General features: G+C 39.1%; 2 protein-coding genes across 4 annotated transcripts in view; both read right to left on the reverse strand.

Annotated features, from left to right (window-relative positions):
• MME (membrane metalloendopeptidase) overlaps nucleotides 1–4,200 on the reverse strand; it is a 101,232-nt gene extending 97,032 nt beyond the window's left edge. Inside the window, exon 1 of one of the 3 annotated variants that reach the window (XM_002759471.6) lies at nucleotides 4,001–4,200. The gene's annotated coding sequence lies outside the window, so the exon portion shown is untranslated. Of the gene's footprint in view, nucleotides 1–3,432; nucleotides 3,638–4,000 lie in introns of those variants that run through there. The other 2 variants (XM_078353993.1, XM_078353990.1) reach the window with 2 other exon arrangements.
• Nucleotides 1,803–15,918, reverse strand: LOC144579963 (uncharacterized). Its single transcript, XM_078354563.1, has 4 exons — nucleotides 15,732–15,918; nucleotides 13,871–14,022; nucleotides 3,730–4,133; nucleotides 1,803–1,871 (listed from the first exon to the last, which is right to left on the reverse strand). The coding sequence occupies exons 1-4, from the start codon at nucleotides 15,916–15,918 to the stop codon at nucleotides 1,853–1,855; spliced, it is 762 nt and encodes a 253-aa protein (XP_078210689.1). The 3' UTR covers nucleotides 1,803–1,852.
• Nucleotides 15,919–16,892: the final 974 nt, after the last annotated feature.

Here is a 16,892-nt window from a genome sequence, read left to right on the forward strand (position 1 = left end):
GCTTCCCAAAGAGCTGGGATTACATGCATGAGCCACTGCGCCAAGCAGCATAACTGGATTCTTAAAAATCTTTCATCTCAACTAGAGATGTGTTAAAAAGTTTTAGCCTAAAAGTGGAAACTGACACAGAATAGAATAATTAGGAAACTGGGGCACAGAGAAGTCAGGCAACATGCTCAAGACTACACAACTAGTCAATATTCTTTGTAAAGAACACATTTGGATGGCTGGGCCGGTGGCTCAAGCCTGTAATCCCAGCACTTTGGGAGGCCAAGATGGGTGGATCACGAGGTCGAGAGATCGAGACCATCCTGGTCAACATGGCGAAACCCTGTCTCTACTAAAAATACAAAAAATTAGCTGGGCATGGTGGCGCGTGCCTGTAATCCCAGCTACTTGGGAGGCTGAGGCAGGAGAATTGCCTGAACCCAGGAGGCGGAGGTTGCAGTGAGCCGAGATCGCGCCATTGCACTCCAGCCTGGGTAACAAGAGAGAAACTTCGTCTCAAAAAAAAAAAGAACACATTTGGTTACTGTTCAAAATAAAGCTGTATCATCACGTAGGAAAAGCTGATTTAGATCTTAATGTAGAAATTTAGGGGGAAAATTAAGGAGATATAAGCCTAAATATTAAATTTCATCAGGGCCTAGTGATATTTTATCACTCAGTCCCCAAGGATTAGAGCACAGAATTTCAATTTTTCTGCATAACTGTACAAAAGAACATCTTAAACTAACAGATTAGCTGTTTATAGTTCAATACAAATTACTCTTAGAATTTGGTTCTTGGATGACGTGACGGCTCAGAAATGCTCTTATAGTTAAAGATCTTTATTGAATACACACAATTCCCTAAGGGTGTGTTTTATGGAAACTGAGGCATAGGAGAAAGAAGAAACATTTTACATTTGAAGTGTGGTCTGGGAGACCCAGCAGAAAACTAGGAAATTAACTTTCCCAGTGAATTATTAATAAGTGAACCACAATTAGACCTTAAAGTTCTGGATACAAAGTCTTAAACATGCTGTCCGCTTGATTACATGAGGCTATAAGCAAGGACAGACTATCAAATAAAAATATTTTATTAGACAATGAAAACCGTGTCTGCTCAATAAAAGTGGAATGTAATGTACCTGAATGTTAAAATGTCTTACTTAATGGTTATGTAAGGCATGCTGGCTTAGTCTCACCACCCCTGGGGTTATGATATGGAATTGCATTGATTGTAGTCCTATTTTAATAGTGTATTGGTTGGGCAAAGAAAAGATGAGAACAAATTAAATAATACTTTGGACACCTTACAGAGAGGTAAACGATAATAATTCTCTCAGTTGCCCCACGTTTCTTGATTGTCCTAAAGAACATCTGAATGTTAAACACATTTGCTCAAGTATTTCCCTTTCCTGAACATTCTTCCCCCCCTGCTTTAATAATATTTCAGAAGACAATGTAGAGAAATGCTTATCGGTAGAAAATGCCTTTTTTTCCTTTTTAGTTCTTCTTTGGAAATGGCAGTCGGTGTTTCTGTAAAGTAAAGCTAAGAGGTGAACCAAGCAGCCTCAGAGTTAAATTACAGGTGCTTTGTGGCAACTCCATGCCTTGTGGCATAGTAAAGCTAGTGAATAGGCATTTCCTTCCCTCTTGTCAGTTTATCTTCCCTTGGCTTCTCCTTCTTACCCTTGAGACTGGGGTACTGAAACAGCTGGGCTCTTAATGGCTCAGCACCTAACTCTGCAGAATCAGTTCCAGAGAAATGAAGACAGTGACATAAGCTGCATCAAAATAATATAACCTTTGAATTACCTGCAAAGGCTTCCTCCATCTCCCCCTCTTGTAAATACTCTGTAAATTCTTCAAGGAAGTCTTTTGCTCCTAAGTAGCATTTTTTCAAAAGCATTGAATGAAAGCAGAAAAGATGCAAGTTTAACCTCCAAATTAACTTTGTCATTCATTTCCAGTTAATTCTGGAAGGTTCACTGTTTTTCTTTAAGAAAGCAGGGGACAGTAACTGGAATCTCACTGTGGAACATATCACTAACCCCCAGATACCTGAATATCCAACTTAACCACACCAAGTCCATTTAAGAGGGGAGTAAGGGGAACAAGTAAACAAAAGGATACAAAAAAAAGTTGATACTCTAGTCCTATATAAAGCAGGGTATGCAAAAACATACCTGTATTCTTAAAATATTTCGCCTCAACTGAAGATGTGTTAAACAGTTTAAAAGGAAAAGTGGACACTGCCACAGAAGAGAATAGAGAATTAGGAGGTCTAAGATAACAAGAACCCTGCAAACTTCAGCTTGACAACATTATCAACAGATTAAATTACTATTTTCTTTAAGTATAAGCTGAATTTCAAAGCAATGTAAAGCAGCAATTCTTACACCAGTTGAACATACGCATAACTATATCAGATAGTCAAAGCAGGAAACCTGGATAACTGATGTGTTAAAAAGGAAGTCTACTTATAGACTTACAGACTTAGTCTTAGCTAAGCAAGTTTCATCTTCATAGCACATTATAACATTAACTTACGACTGTAGGTCCCTGAAGCTGTGCTTTGCAATTACAGTTTGCATTATGGAAACTGAGGCACAAGAAGACGGAAAAACAGTTTCCATATTTCGACTGTGTCTGCAGAAGCTGAGGACAGCAGTACTCAGGACCAATCATCTTGTTTCCCAGACATTAATTAGGTGTTTCCCGGTCTGAAATTCCGAGTTCTGGTTACAAAGTGCAAACCACATTATTCCCCTGGGTAGTGCTGCTCTACAACCGAAGACACAGCTTTAAGTCCAAGAAACTACCAGACAATATTTGAAAGTGCTGGAACCCACAAAAATGCCAGGGAATGAAGCTACCCGCCTTCATACAGTCGATTTGCCGATGAGCAGCTTCCAAATGCTGACGTTGCAAATCAGGTACTAGTTTTCAGTTTAATAAAATTGCCATTTGAATCATATATGGGGAGGAATCGACTTGATCAAGAGGCTGAAGAAGGATATTTGGTTGCAATTACCCTTATTTTCAAACAATACTAAGTAAGAAGTCTTAAACTTTCATCTACAAAAGAACACCTCCACCCGCACCGACCAACCCTTGTGAGATTTAAGCATAAATTATATAATAGGAAATCAGGTTTAAAGCAAGATAAAGAGGTGGGATAATGAAAAGATCTTCCAGTTAAAAAAAGTGAAAATAGAAAAGTGGGTTACAAATGAGAAAATCCTACATAAACCAAAATGAAAACAAACCTTGCTTTTTAAAAAGAAAAAAAAAAAAAAAAATCAGTGTCTCTACAGCAGAATGGCAAATTCCCAGCCCCCAAATCAGCCCCGGTGCAATCTGGTAGCGCGGATCTCGGTAACAAAACAAAACTCCCCGAGGCAGAGGCCGCAGGGAACTATGGAAATTAACCTTAAGAGCTAACCTGAGGTGACTCCCAGAGCCCTCCTCAGGTCACCCCCCGGGCCCCTCTCCCGTCCCTCACTCCTCAGGTCCCAGCAGCCGCTCTTTCCCAGGGCACGCCTCCTTCGCCTGCGGCCGCAGGGTCTTGGGCGCTCGGCTGGCGCCGGACCTCAGCGGCGGACCCCGCTCCGCGCACCTCCCGGCGGCCGCTCCCCTCGGCCGACTCTGCCCTCCCCGTGCCCGTCCCACGGGCTCCCAGCTCCCTGGGCGCTCGCGCCCTTTGGACCCGTCACCCTCAGCTCGCTCTCCCGGGACTCACCAGAGGGATTCGGGAGAAGTTGGAGGCTGCGGAGCCGACACATCCCGACCAATGAGCGCGCGGGGCCGGGTGGCAGCGGCGGGCGGGCGAGCGGGCGGCCGGGGAGCCCCGCCGCGCGCGGCTAGGTCGGTGCATCCGCCCCTGGCGCCCGGAGCGGCGCGGGCTCCAGGCTGAGGCCGGACTTGGGGGAGGTTCCGGACCCGCCTCCGCCCGGGCCGGGGGGCGACGAGGAGCCCGGGCATCCCTCCGACCCGCACCCGCAGAGACTCACCGTGACCTCTCAGCAGATCCCGCACCAGGAGTTGGGCGGCCGCTCCAGACGGCGCTCGGTCCAGCTTCGCCACTTGCTCATCTCCGCGTCCCGCGCGTCTCGGCGCTTTCACCACCCCCCGCCCGCCTCGCCGCTGCAGGACCAGCGAGAGGAGCAGTTCCCTGGGTGACCTGAAGGCTTCCGCTAGGTCTCCCAAATCCAGTCACTTCGCTTGAGGGGGCCGGGGCGACGGGGGGCGGGCGGTGGCAATGAGAATGTCCTATCCTCCCCACACCCCACCTCACCATTCCCAAAAGGGCTTTGCTACACATTCTTGGAATTGCTTAGCTTCGGGGCTTTCAAGAAAACAATACACTGGGATTCTCTAGTGCTGAGGATGGCTCCATCTCTCCCCTGCGGACCGGAGACTATAATGCGTGCCTCTACTTTTACTCTTTCTTGCTTCCTTTCCTCCCTGAATCCAAGCATCCTTCCTACTTCATTTAAATTCCTCTCTCCCTCCCCCCTTCATTTCCTTTTTTCTTACTCTCTCTCCCTCTATTCCCTCTTCCTTCTTTCCTTCCTTGCTCCTGCGTTCTTCAACCCGCTTCCCTCTTTCTTTCTTTTCTTTTTCTTGGTCGTAGCACTCTGATGTCAGGATCTGTACTGAAACTCTCCGCTCCCACCTCCTGACTCCAGGAGGTGTGTACCTGGGAGGTTGAGGGTGGGGAGTGAGAGAGAGAAATAAACTAAAGTGTGTCTGCTCTACCTACTGAAATCAGCTGTAACGCGCCCGGGCCCTCATCAGTTTCATGAAGGCAAGCAGCACACCACTTTCACTCAAGACACAGCGATTACCTCCTCAAAGGGGCAAATACAAACTAAGAAATAATTCTGGCACAAAGGCAGTTTCTTTGTAAAAGCTACCTTTAACAGCTATAATTGCCAAGGAGCTCAGAGGAACTTCTTCTTTTTTTTTTTTTGTTTCCAGTATACAAGTATCTTTAACACTGATCCCTTTCCTCTTTTGAATCACATGTAATTACACACACACACACACACACACACCCTACGGAATTCATACTGAAATAAAACTGGGTTTGCAATAATCTGTTTTTAATATCAAAATGATTTACTGCTTGAGGGGAGTCCCCTTGCACTAAAAAAGTTTACATCTTTTTCATAGCAGAGAAAGCTGAAAAGCAAGGAGAAAAGGTAGTTCACACTAGTAAGATAAGTGAAATACAGTGGAGAGACATTTCCCCCAAAAGCGAACCAATCTTTAAATAATTAGGTTGATATAGAGAAAAATGTAGTGTGTAGACTTAACGAGTGCTATTCATGTCTGTATAATTTACTCTTTCTCTGTGCATTGTACAGACACTACTTTGTCCTCAAAACAATCCCAAAATATTGGTGTTTTTACTCCCACAAATGAGCATACGGACCTTGACTAGCGCCCTGGAAAGCATCTCAACTGGAATTTTTTTTTTTCTCAACAGTCTCTCTCTGTCACCCAGGTTAGAGTGCAGTGATCTCAGCTCACTGCAGCCTCTGCCTCCCAGGTTCAAGCGATTCTGATTCTCTTGCCTCGGCCTCCCGAGGAGCTGAAACCACAGGCATGCACCAACACACCAGGCTAATTTTTTGTATTTTTGGTAGAGACAGAGTTTCACCATGTTGGCCAGGCTGCTCTTGAACTCCTGACCTCCAGTGACCAACCTGCCTCCGCCTCCCAAAGTGTGCCCGACCTCCACTGGAATTTGAACCCAGTTCATTTTACTCAAATGCTGAGATGCCATTATCCTCATCTTACAGAGACGTTTGATGCCTAAAAAGGGAATTTCTCACATTCATTTGGTGAGAAATCTAGATCTTCTAACACTCTACTGCTTAGTTTTTATTACTCTTCAGCTAAATTAGTAAAGTGTTATTTCAGCCTTACAAGATCATCAATAAATAAAATTGAGTTTAAAAAAAATCTTTCCTCTTTTTTTCTGTAGTCGGTTATCAGTGTCTTCATATGGAGTCATGTCCATTTACAGTTTAATATATTTCTTCTGATTAACATAATTATTGTTGATGGGGATGTGGCTTGGACAAGGTCAGTTAAAATTTACATATCAACAGAATATGCAAATTAAATTTACATGCCTAGTCTTAACCTTTTCATTTAAACTTTTCAAGCTAAGTTCTGTTTTCCAATTTGCACAAAACTTTTAAGTATAATAGAAAAGTTTCCTTTGCCAGGTAATAGTATACCCTTGCAGCTCAGGAATATCTTCATATTAGTAGAAATAGGACAGTTTGATTTATTTATAGTGCCTCTAAACATAGAGCTGAAAACTGAAAATATAATTGATTTAACTTTTTTAATTAAAGAGCTGTTAATGAAAACTTTTCAAACTTTTCAGTTATGAACACACGTCATAGATTTATTTCAATCTTGTTGCAAAAGGAAAAAAAAAATCTCATAGGAAGCCATTCAAAGATTCACTCTTGGTGAGGGCTTTTTTTTTTTTTTTTTTTCCTAAGACAGAGTCTTACTCTGTCACCCAGTCTGGAGTGCAGTAGTGCAATCTCGGCTCACTGCTAAAACCTCCGGGTCCCAGTTCAAGCAATTCGCCTGCCTCAGCCTCCCAAGTAAGTAGCTGGGATTACAGGAATGTGCCACCATGCCCAGCTAATTTTTGTAATTTTAGTTTCACCATGTTGGCCAGGTTGGCCTTGAACTCCTGACCTTGTGATCCACCTGCTTTGGCCTCTTAAAGTACTGGGATTACAGGTGTGGTGGTGAGGGCATTTTAAAGGAAAAAAGAGGTTTACTTACAATGTACCAAAAGAGACAAATGCCTACTTAAAGTTATTTTTAGACTCTGACTTTCAGCTGATAGTCAACAGTATAGGTTAGTGACTGGTTTCATTTTCTTTTTTCTTTTCTTTCTGTTTTTTAGATGAAGGTCTCAGTGTGTTGCCCAGACAGGTCTCTAACTCTGGGCTCAAGCGATCCTTCCGCTTCAGCTTCTTGATAGCTTGAATTACAGACTCGTACAACTGCCTTACAACATCTTGATTTCATCCAAGTTCATTAGAAACTTAGGCTTTTTTTTTTTTAATCAAAACACTAAATCTCCTCCCAGAAAGTTATGCAAGCTTGAAATAATTTTTAAGGGATCTAATTAAGAGCCCCAAGTACTTACAGTAATTAAATCTAGAAAAGGGAGGCTTACTGAGGTGGTCCAAGATCACTCAGTTTGGCTACTTACAGGAATGGAGGAGAAAGTAGTCCTCCTGGTGGCCATACATAATTTATTAAGAGTGGAATACATTGGTTCTAGCAATATGCAGAATAGATCCTTAAAAACCGCCACTGTATGTGACACAAATGCTTGACAAATTATTTTTTAAGTCCTTTAAAAATGTAATAGTGAATTTTTATATGCACCATTGAGCCAGCAGGCAAGTAAAGGAAAACCTTAGAAGCCAAAAACAAGGACAGCTATCAGAGGCATTTGGACCAGAGCAACTCCATCTTGAATAGGGGATGGAGGGCTGAATTCCTGGGAGGTAAGACATTCTTAATTATAGGATGAGACAGGAGGTCAGTTTGCACAAGACAATTAGGTCACAAATAGGTGGATACCGTAAGGAAGCCAGCCAAAATCCACCAAAACCAAGATGACCATGAATGTGACTGCTGGTGGTCCTCACTGCTCATTGTTTGTGAATTATAATGTATTAGCATGCTAAAAGACACTACCACCAGTGCCATGACAGTTTACAAATGCCTTAGCAACATCCAAAAGTTACCCTATATAGTCTAAAAAGAGGAGGGACCATAGTTCAAGGAAATCTCTGCCCCTTTCCCTGAAAACTCAAGAATAATCTACCCCTTGTTTGGCATATAATCAAGAGGTAATTTTAAGTATACTCAGTCAAGCCGCCCATGCTCCTACTCTGCCTATAGAGTAGCCATTTTTTATTCGTTTACTTTCCTAATAAACTTGCTTTCACTTTATGGATTCATCCTGAATTTTTTCTTGCAAGAGGTTCAAGAACCCTCTCTCGGGGTCTGGATTAGGATCTCTTTTCCCGTAACACAGCCAAAAAAAATCTAGACAGAAATGTGAGTACCAAAAACAGTAGCTGCCCTGGGAGTATCTATCCATTTCAAGAGGCCTCACCAGACTTAAGTGGCCTAGAGCTTTCACTTTTACAGGACTTGCAAGTGCCAAGGGACTTCATACAAAGCCTAGTCTAGAGCAAAGTGAAAAGGTGGGCTAACAGAAAATGAAACTCAGCCCCAACTCCCACTCCTCACCCCTACTCTCCCCCAAGAAGCATAAATACATTTGCTTTTTTAAGTCATGACTCAGTTTGGTAAATTTACAACAAAATCTTTCTGTAAGAATTCCTAATTGGGCCAGACTTTAGATAGATATAGGGCTAGCATTTATACTAATTGCGTAGCCTGAGTATTTCCAAGTTAAAGATTTATGGTAAAGCAGTCATCGTTAGACTATCCCTAATAAAAATTGAAAAACTTACCACTACTGACTCTAACCAAAGGAACTTCTTAAGAATGAATTTATGAAGCAAAATAACAGTTTATGGAAGATCTGATATGTAAGAAATAATGATAAGCAAATAATATAGTAATAACATGAATAAATCTGAGCAAACATTAACAAAAATAAAATTATGGTGATAAAAAATATCAACTAAAAAACCAGACAACAGGCAAGTGTAAGTCAGGAAAGTTTAATTAGAATTAAAGCAATCGAAAGTCTTTACTCAATCAGGCCTGGTGGTGTGCGTCTGTAGCCCCAGCTACTCAAAAAGCTGAAGCAGGAAAACTACTTGAGCCCAAGAGTTGGAGACCAGCCTGAGTAACATAGTGAGACCCTGGCTAAACAAATAAAATGAAGTCCTTCCTTATGTTGTTGGAAATGAAAATAATATTAATTATATAATTTAGACTTTATTAAGTTAATTATGTATGTAAAAATACTACTAAAACCACTGAAAAAATAAAACTAGAGAGCATAAGGTCAAGTTTTGCAGAAAGAAAAAAAATTAAACACAAGTCAATCTAAAGGAGGACAAAAAGGAAAAAGTATTAGAGGGGAAAGCATAGGAAGTATAACATAAAATGCTAGAAATAAATCGAAATATGTTAATTGCAATAAATATAATTGGACTAAATTCTCCAGTTAGAAGACACAGATTGGCATAAAATAAACAAAATCCAGCTGTCTTCTGTTTAAAAGAGACACACCTAAACATAAGGCTATAGAATAGTTGAAAGTAAAATAGTGGAAAAAATATATCAAATGAATATAACAAGGATTGCTGGTATAGTAAGGTTGTAATAAGACTAAAATTTTACCAAAAAAAAGAGAAAGTAATCAATTCAGCAGCATGATAAAATTATAAGCTTGATTACATCTAGTAGCATAAATTTTAAGTATATACTACAAAAAATAAGAATTAAAAGGGTTAACTGATATTTCACCATGTTAATGGCTGATTTTAATACACCTTTCACAATATTTGATATATCAAGTGTACAAATCAGCAAGTATATAGAAGATCTGGATAATAATATTAAAAGATAATCTAATAGAATTATATAGAACATTTCACTCAAGAATTGGAGACTATACATTTTTAAGCATCCATGGAATATTTACAAACATTGATTATAGGCCAAACTATTAAATAAGCCTCAGTGCATCTCAAAGACTTTTAATAACACATTTTTTGAATCTTAATATGATTAAATAAAAATAAATTAAAACCACATATACATCTAGAAATTGTTAGACAATGTACACAAACACCTTAAAATAACATGTAAATTGGCCAGGCATGGTAGCTCCTGCCTGTAATCCCAGTTCTTTGGGAGGCTGAGGTAGGCGGATCACCTGAGGTCAGGAGTTCAAGACCAGCCTGGCCAACATGGAGAAACCCACCCCCCTACTAAACAGACAAAAATTTGATGGATATGATGGTGCATGCCTGTAATCCCAGCTACTCAAGAGGCAGAGGCAGAAGAATTGCTTGAACCCAAGAAGCGGAGGTTGCAGTGAGCTGACATCATGCCACTGCACTCCAGCCTGGGCAACAGAGTCAGACTCTGTCTCAAGCAAAAACAAAAACAAAACAGATAAAGAGCAAATCATAATGAAGTGAAAAAACCTATAACTGAATGACAATAAAAATATTTCTTGTCTATCATGTCAATTGACATCAATATGTGTCAACTGAGGTATCTATCAATAGAAGAAAATTTGTAGCCTTAAATAATTTTATTTTAGGGAAAAATAGCTAAAATTTAATGAGGTGAGCATATAAAGTGAGGTGACGGAAGTTAGAAAAGGAAACAACAAATCCTAAGACAGTAGACTGAAGTAGTACATAAAAATAACCAAAAAATTTTCTTTTACTCTATTAAAATTAAATATGAGTTCAATAGTAATTACTGTGTTTAAAAGTCTGGATAGTGTAGTTAGAAAAGAAAGAGAGGTCCAGGAGTGGTGGCTCACACCTGTAATCCCAGCACTTTGGGAGGTCGAGGCTGGCAGATCACCTGAGGTTGGGAGTTCGAGACCAGCCTGACCAACATGAAGAAACCCTGTCTCTACTAAAAATACAAACTTAGCTGGGCATGGTGGCTCATGCCTACAATCCCAACTACTTGGGAGGCTGAGGCAAGAGAATCACTTGGACCTGAGAGACGGAGGTTGTTGTGGGCTGAGACCATGCCATTGTACTCCAACCTGGGCAACAAGAGCAAGACTCCATCTCAAAAGAAAAAAGAAAAAAGAGAGGAAAGGGAAAGAGAGATGAAGGGAAGTGAATAGAAAAGAAAAAACAACTAATTAAATAATGACGAATTACCTAGTATGATCATCAATACTGAAAAACCAACATAATCTACAAAATATTACTCCTATTTATGAGTACTATGATTGATATAAGCTCAATATTAAAAAATTAATTGCATTTTTATAAGAGAAAAAAATGAGAAAATGTAACCTTAAAAGACCCATCTACGGTCCGATAGATACACAGATAGAAAGACAGAGAGTCATTGATATAAATATAAATATATAGATATATCCTAAAAAGGGGGTTGTAAAAAAAAAAGAAAGGGAAGAAAAGAATATGTAACATACTTAAATCATCCTTAAAGCCTAAAACATTTATTATCTGTCTTGATACAGAGCAAGTTTTGCTACCCTTGTGCAAGCCAATGCCCATACTTCTGCTGAAAAGACAGCCAATAATTAGTTTTGCTCTTTACAAGGATGCTGGTTTTTTTTTTCTCTCTCTCTCTCTTTTCTGGCAGATTGTACAAACTGATACTTTTTAAAAAATTTATGCCATTGTTTTTTATTATTACCCACTACTATTGTTTAAAACATTCTATTTATAGCAAATTAATGTGATGTACAAGGCTTAATAGACTATTTTTAATGGATTTTAGGTTTTGGGGTACATGTGCAGAACATGCAAGATAGTTGCACAGGTACACACGTGGTAATGTGATTTGCTGCCTTCCTCCCCTTCACCCTCATCTGGCATTTCTCCCCATGCTATCTCTCCCCAGCTCCCTCCCTCCCCGCTGTCCCTCCCCTATTCCCCCCAATAGACCCCAGTGTGTAGTGCTCCCCTCCCTGTGTCCATGTGTTCTCATTGTTCATCACCCGCCTATGAGTTAGAACATGCGGTATTTCATTTTCTGTTCTTGTGTCAGTTTGCTGAGAATGATGTTCTCCAGATTCATCCATGTCCCCACAAAGGACACGAACTAATCGCCTTTGATTGCTGCATAATATTCCATGCTGTATATGTGCCACACTTTCCCAGTAGACTTAACCCACTGGCTAATGCCTAAATTGATATTCTCATTAGTGGTATATAAGAAGTCAGATGAGTAAGACTTGGTTTTATATTGGAGTTTTAACTGGCATTTACTTATTAATTAATGAGATTGTGCATCTCCTGTGCTGTGGTAATTTCTATTTATTCTTCATTTTAATGCCTGTTTATTCTTAAAAATGTGAAATCATTTTTTAGCTTGTGGGCTCTGAAATGGGCCATGACCACTGTTGGATTTGGCTGACTGGCTGTAGTGTGCAGATCCCCGGCTAGCAGAACCTCCAGAGGTTATGTGATTCTATTGGGATATGCACCTTTGGTGGACTTTTTTTGACCAAGCTATTCCACAACTCAGAAAAAGTTGCCCTTGTTGGAAACTGGTTGTGATGAAAATGGACTAATTTAGGAATTTATAGGAGGCATAACAATACAAATGATTCTTGCTTAAAACCATGCAAATAAACTTTTTCCAGCAGAGATCCTATTGATTTCCATGGAAACGGTAACTCTAAACATTACATTTTATAGGCTAATAAAAGTTTTGGTAGGCCAACTAGTTTTTAAAAAACTAAACTTTGGTAAACCATTTTGGAAAATATTTATATTATCCAGAACTGTTAAAGAAGCATATGACTTCCAACCCAACAAATTTACCTTTAGGTACACAATCTCCGAAAAAACCTACTGATATGCACAAGATTCTGTACCAGCACAGTCTGTAATAATTTTCAAAAAACTAGAAACAACACAAAAGTCCACTGATAGGATAATGAATTGATAATTATAATACATTCATAAAATGGAATACTACACAGAATACAAAATAACCAACTGCCCTAAACAAATCAACCAACCAACCACCCAAACAAATCAACTGCAGCTAAACTGCACAGAATACAAAATAACCAGTTGTAGCTAAACAAATGAGAAAAGTAATGTTGAATGAAAAAGCAAGCAAATTCTGTGCAGAATATTACAGATACGAAGAAAACAGAAGATGTAATGATTATGTAATCAGGCAATCCACAGTTTAGTGGTAAGAAAAATGCAAACAAGTATTTACAATAGATTTGCATGTGATGGAAAAGTGTTTACTCTTTTATGCATGGTGGGATTTTGTGCAATGGACCAATAAGGTTGGAGTGTCTTTTATGATGCCTATGTTGCATTGATGGGAATAAGGAGGATGGGAAAGGATGGAGGCAGAGAGATCTGTTAAACGGCTAGAATGGTGATTTTTACAAAAGACGTTTTAAAAATAAATAAGTAATTTAAGGCAATTGGAGAGATTTTTGAGGTCAAATCCATAGGACTTAGGAACTTTTTCATATTGAAGGTAAAGAAGAAAGAATCTAGAATGACTCCTACGGTATTGGGCAACAGGGTAGATCTGTTACTTCACTAAGATAGGGAACATTTGATGGTGGTGGTGGTGAGCTGTGGATAGGACGATGGTTATCTTGTTGAAATTGTAGCATTACTATCATAACAATGGGATGTTTGCTGCTCCTGACAATTTGGTAAAACATCTATTTGTTACATGCCAAATGCAATAATTAACTGTGATGATGGGATAAATAAGACTCAGAAATATTATACCTTCAAATTTCATTTAAGAAAAAAAATACCCTCTAATTACCAAATGATTATTTTGAAAACAATCACTCACTAAGCAGTTTTTCAACTGACTATAGCAGAGTGACTGAAAATTAAATTTCAAAACATGGAATTGGGGGTATTCCTTGGCTAAACTGTTCCATGTGCTGATACTGTGGAGCAGGAAAGTCCCTCCCAGACATGCTGGATATGCCACTCGTATGAGGATGTGACTAAGCTCAGTTACAGAGATACACTCATCCCCTCATGTCCCCAAGATGATTGTGTGTTTCATCCCAGCAACACACTAAAATTCCTTTCCTGGCACTACATAGAGAAAGGGCAAAGGAGGGTAGTTTCACAGCACAACTTGTGTGCACTTTTCATAAGCCTGGAACCAATTCTGACCTGGAGGGAGGGCTGATTTTGAGCCCTTGGTATGCCCATCACCACATACCGAGGAACATGTGCATCTGATTCACTCACATTAGACCTCTCTGATGCATTTCCTGTGGACAGCTGTGGCCCTGACTGTGGGGGCGAGAGCAGGGTATTGAATACTACACAGCAGCAGCCACGGGAAAAAACTCAAAACACCCCAGATTTTTCTCAGCTGTTCAGTTTTGGCATGATTTACCTTTAAATCTCTGGTTCTTTCTAGCTCTGATGTTGAGGGCAGAGGTGCTGATTTCAAATAGTCAAAACTAGGACAAGCAAGAAATGAAGAAATGTAGCTTCTAAGCAACTCCTGAGTGGGAAAGTTTGTGTCTTGAAATAATCATATCTCACATGTAATCAATCCCCTACTTCTCTTGGATCCATAATGTTTCCAGGAAAACTGCCAGGTGAAATAGAAATATCTGAAATTTAGACTTTTATGTTCCATGCTTTACTTATTTATGCTTTATACCATACCAATCCTTTTGGAAAGATAAAGCTTATCTTGAAGCCCATCATTCTTAATCCTTTTCATTAAGTGGTCATTCTTACCACTGGCATTCTTAGCAATTCAGATTATTGCATTTACCTATATTCTGTAAGTCCAAGCAAAAAGAACACTTTAAAAAACTCATTCTGATCTGCTTATGCAGATGTATGTACATAGTGGCTTCTGGTGTATACTTTCATTATAATGTTTAAAGTATCTCAATGCCAAGTCCTAAAGAAATGAACTGCTCCTTGTTACAAGATGCTATTAATGTAAGAAATCTTTTCAAGTATAGTGATTTGGGATGTTATTTCACAAAAGCTTATTCAATGCACATTAATGCACTGCAAATTTTAAAACTAGGCCAGAAAAAGAAATAAAAGTGTTAAGAGGGCCCATTTGACAAGTGCGATATTGTATACAGTTGAAAAATAGCTCCAAAAACATTAAACAATGCTGTCTGTCTTACTTTTGTCTCTATCACACTAACTATATTGTTATAGGAGAGTTGTCTGTTTGCCTCGTCCACCTGTCTTATCTAGTGGTTATTGGTAGAGGTGGCAGTTACATTCCCAAGGGAAAACAATCTCTTCCTGTTCCCTGTGGTTATGCCCATTTCCTGTTGCTTCTGGAGCTGGGTAGGGAGGCAGTTCTCAATAAGGTCCTTCTGTTGATGTTGACCGACATCACATGGACAAAGGCGGGGGAGTCACATTCTTGTTGAGTACTAGGATATTAAAATAGCTGAAGGTTATGGAGCCTATTCGTAGTCTATTAATCTGATGATTTTGCTTTCTATTCATTTAAAACCCAGTGAGTTTCCTTCTGCTAAAAATTCAGGGTGATATTAATTTCTTCAGTCACTATTTAAGTAGGTATTAAAAGAAAGAAGGGTTCTCCATAAAGTACATTGTTTCTCTTCCTATAATATCATCAATAAATTGCTAAGGCAGAATTTCACATTATAGCAAAGAATGATACTAATATTATTTGAAGGTGTCTCAAAGAAAAAGGACCAGGTTAGTGCTCTTTAATTAACGAGATGTTCATCTCCCCTCCAAGCCAGTCACTAGTGAGCTCAGTCATCCTGGGCCTTAACAAACCTCTCCTAACTTTGAGTTGCCCCAAGCTGATCAGTTCTTTCATCCCACTTACTGAAAGCATCTTTAATTTTCTCCTTTATTTCTATGATGACCTTTCTTAATCTTTAATATATCTATTTCTTGAACTTTCAGTTCTCTTAGCTTCTACAACATTGTGCTGATCTCTCCTTCCTCTTTGTCCTCCATTTGCTTACTAAATAAAGCATCTTTTCTTCTCCTTTCATCTCTCTCTCTCTACCATTTCTTGCTTGACTGTTTTTATCCATACTCATTATTTCAGCTTTGATCTCATGGCAGACAACTCCCAAACCTAAAACAATTAGTCTAATATATTTTCCACTTTTTCTTTCATTTGCAGAATGCTTCACAAACCCTCGCTCTCGTGAACCCATATACTTTATAGGCTCAGCGCTGTTCCAGTTCATCTAGGCTTGACGCATCCCAGTGGCCTTTGATGACTGCTTCATTACTCCCCAACAAACAATGAATTTCCAAATCTTAACGTTTGTATCTCCACAGGATCTCTTTAATCCTTTTCCCTATATTTTATTTCCAAAGCCAACATTAGCCAGCAGAAATTCTATTCTCTTATTTTTCCTGCATTATTATACTAATGTTTTCAGCATTAACCTTAGAAAGACACTATTTCATGTTTTCCTTATCTCAATTCATTGTTCACATTATTTCCTGGTTGATTAAATAGAAACTCAGAATATTTTACTCACTCAGATGTTCAAAAACTCTCAATAACTCTCTAGGTCTGCAAAATTCTGTATTTTCAGATTTTATGCCTGCTAAGTCTAACTTAATAAAACTTGTGCTACTTTAACACGTGCTAGGCCTGTTAGAATGGGAAAAGTATAGAAACACAAAAATGTAGCTGATACCATGACACCAGAGACACCCTGTCAGACTAGCCTAAAACATTCAACTTTTGGGGGGAATGATTTTGGCTCAGCAGCTTTATTAAGGCATAATTGATATAATAATAAACTGTACATATTTAAGTATATAATTTAATAAAATGTGACATTTATTATGTATATGCCCATGAAAGAGTCATCCAATCAAGATAATAAATTTATCCATCACCTTCCAAAAGTACCTCTTGTACTTTGGTACTCTCTCCCTGCTGCCCCTCCCCACATATCTCTTATCTCAGCCAACCATTGATTGCCTCTCTGTTACTATACTGTTTGTATACTAGTTTGCATTTTCTAGAATTTTAAATAGATGTAATTACACAATATATATTCTTGTTTTTTTACCTTTTTATACTCAGCACAATTGTGCTGATATTCACCCACATAGTAGCTTTAGTTCATTCTTTTTTATTATTGAATAGTATTCCATTGAATGGATATACCTTAGTTTGTTTATCCATTCACTTGTTAGAAAT

Source organism: Callithrix jacchus, chromosome 17 (assembly GCF_049354715.1).
Source record: "Callithrix jacchus isolate 240 chromosome 17, calJac240_pri, whole genome shotgun sequence".
Classification (NCBI taxonomy): domain Eukaryota; kingdom Metazoa; phylum Chordata; class Mammalia; order Primates; family Cebidae; genus Callithrix; species Callithrix jacchus.

Excerpts from the sequence above, each read along its gene's own strand:
- LOC144579963 (XM_078354563.1), bottom strand. The coding sequence starts at position 15,918 with ATGAACTGGAACAGCGCTGAGCCTATAAAGTATATGGGTTCACGAGAG. Across the intron at positions 14,023-15,731 it reads AAACAGTCAAGCAAGAAATG|TATTCAATACCCTGCTCTCG; the intron begins GTAGAGAGAGAG and ends GCTGCTGTGTAG. Across the intron at positions 4,134-13,870 it reads AAAATCAGCCCTCCCTCCAG|CGGCGAGGCGGGCGGGGGGT; the intron begins GTCAGAATTGGT and ends CTGGTCCTGCAG.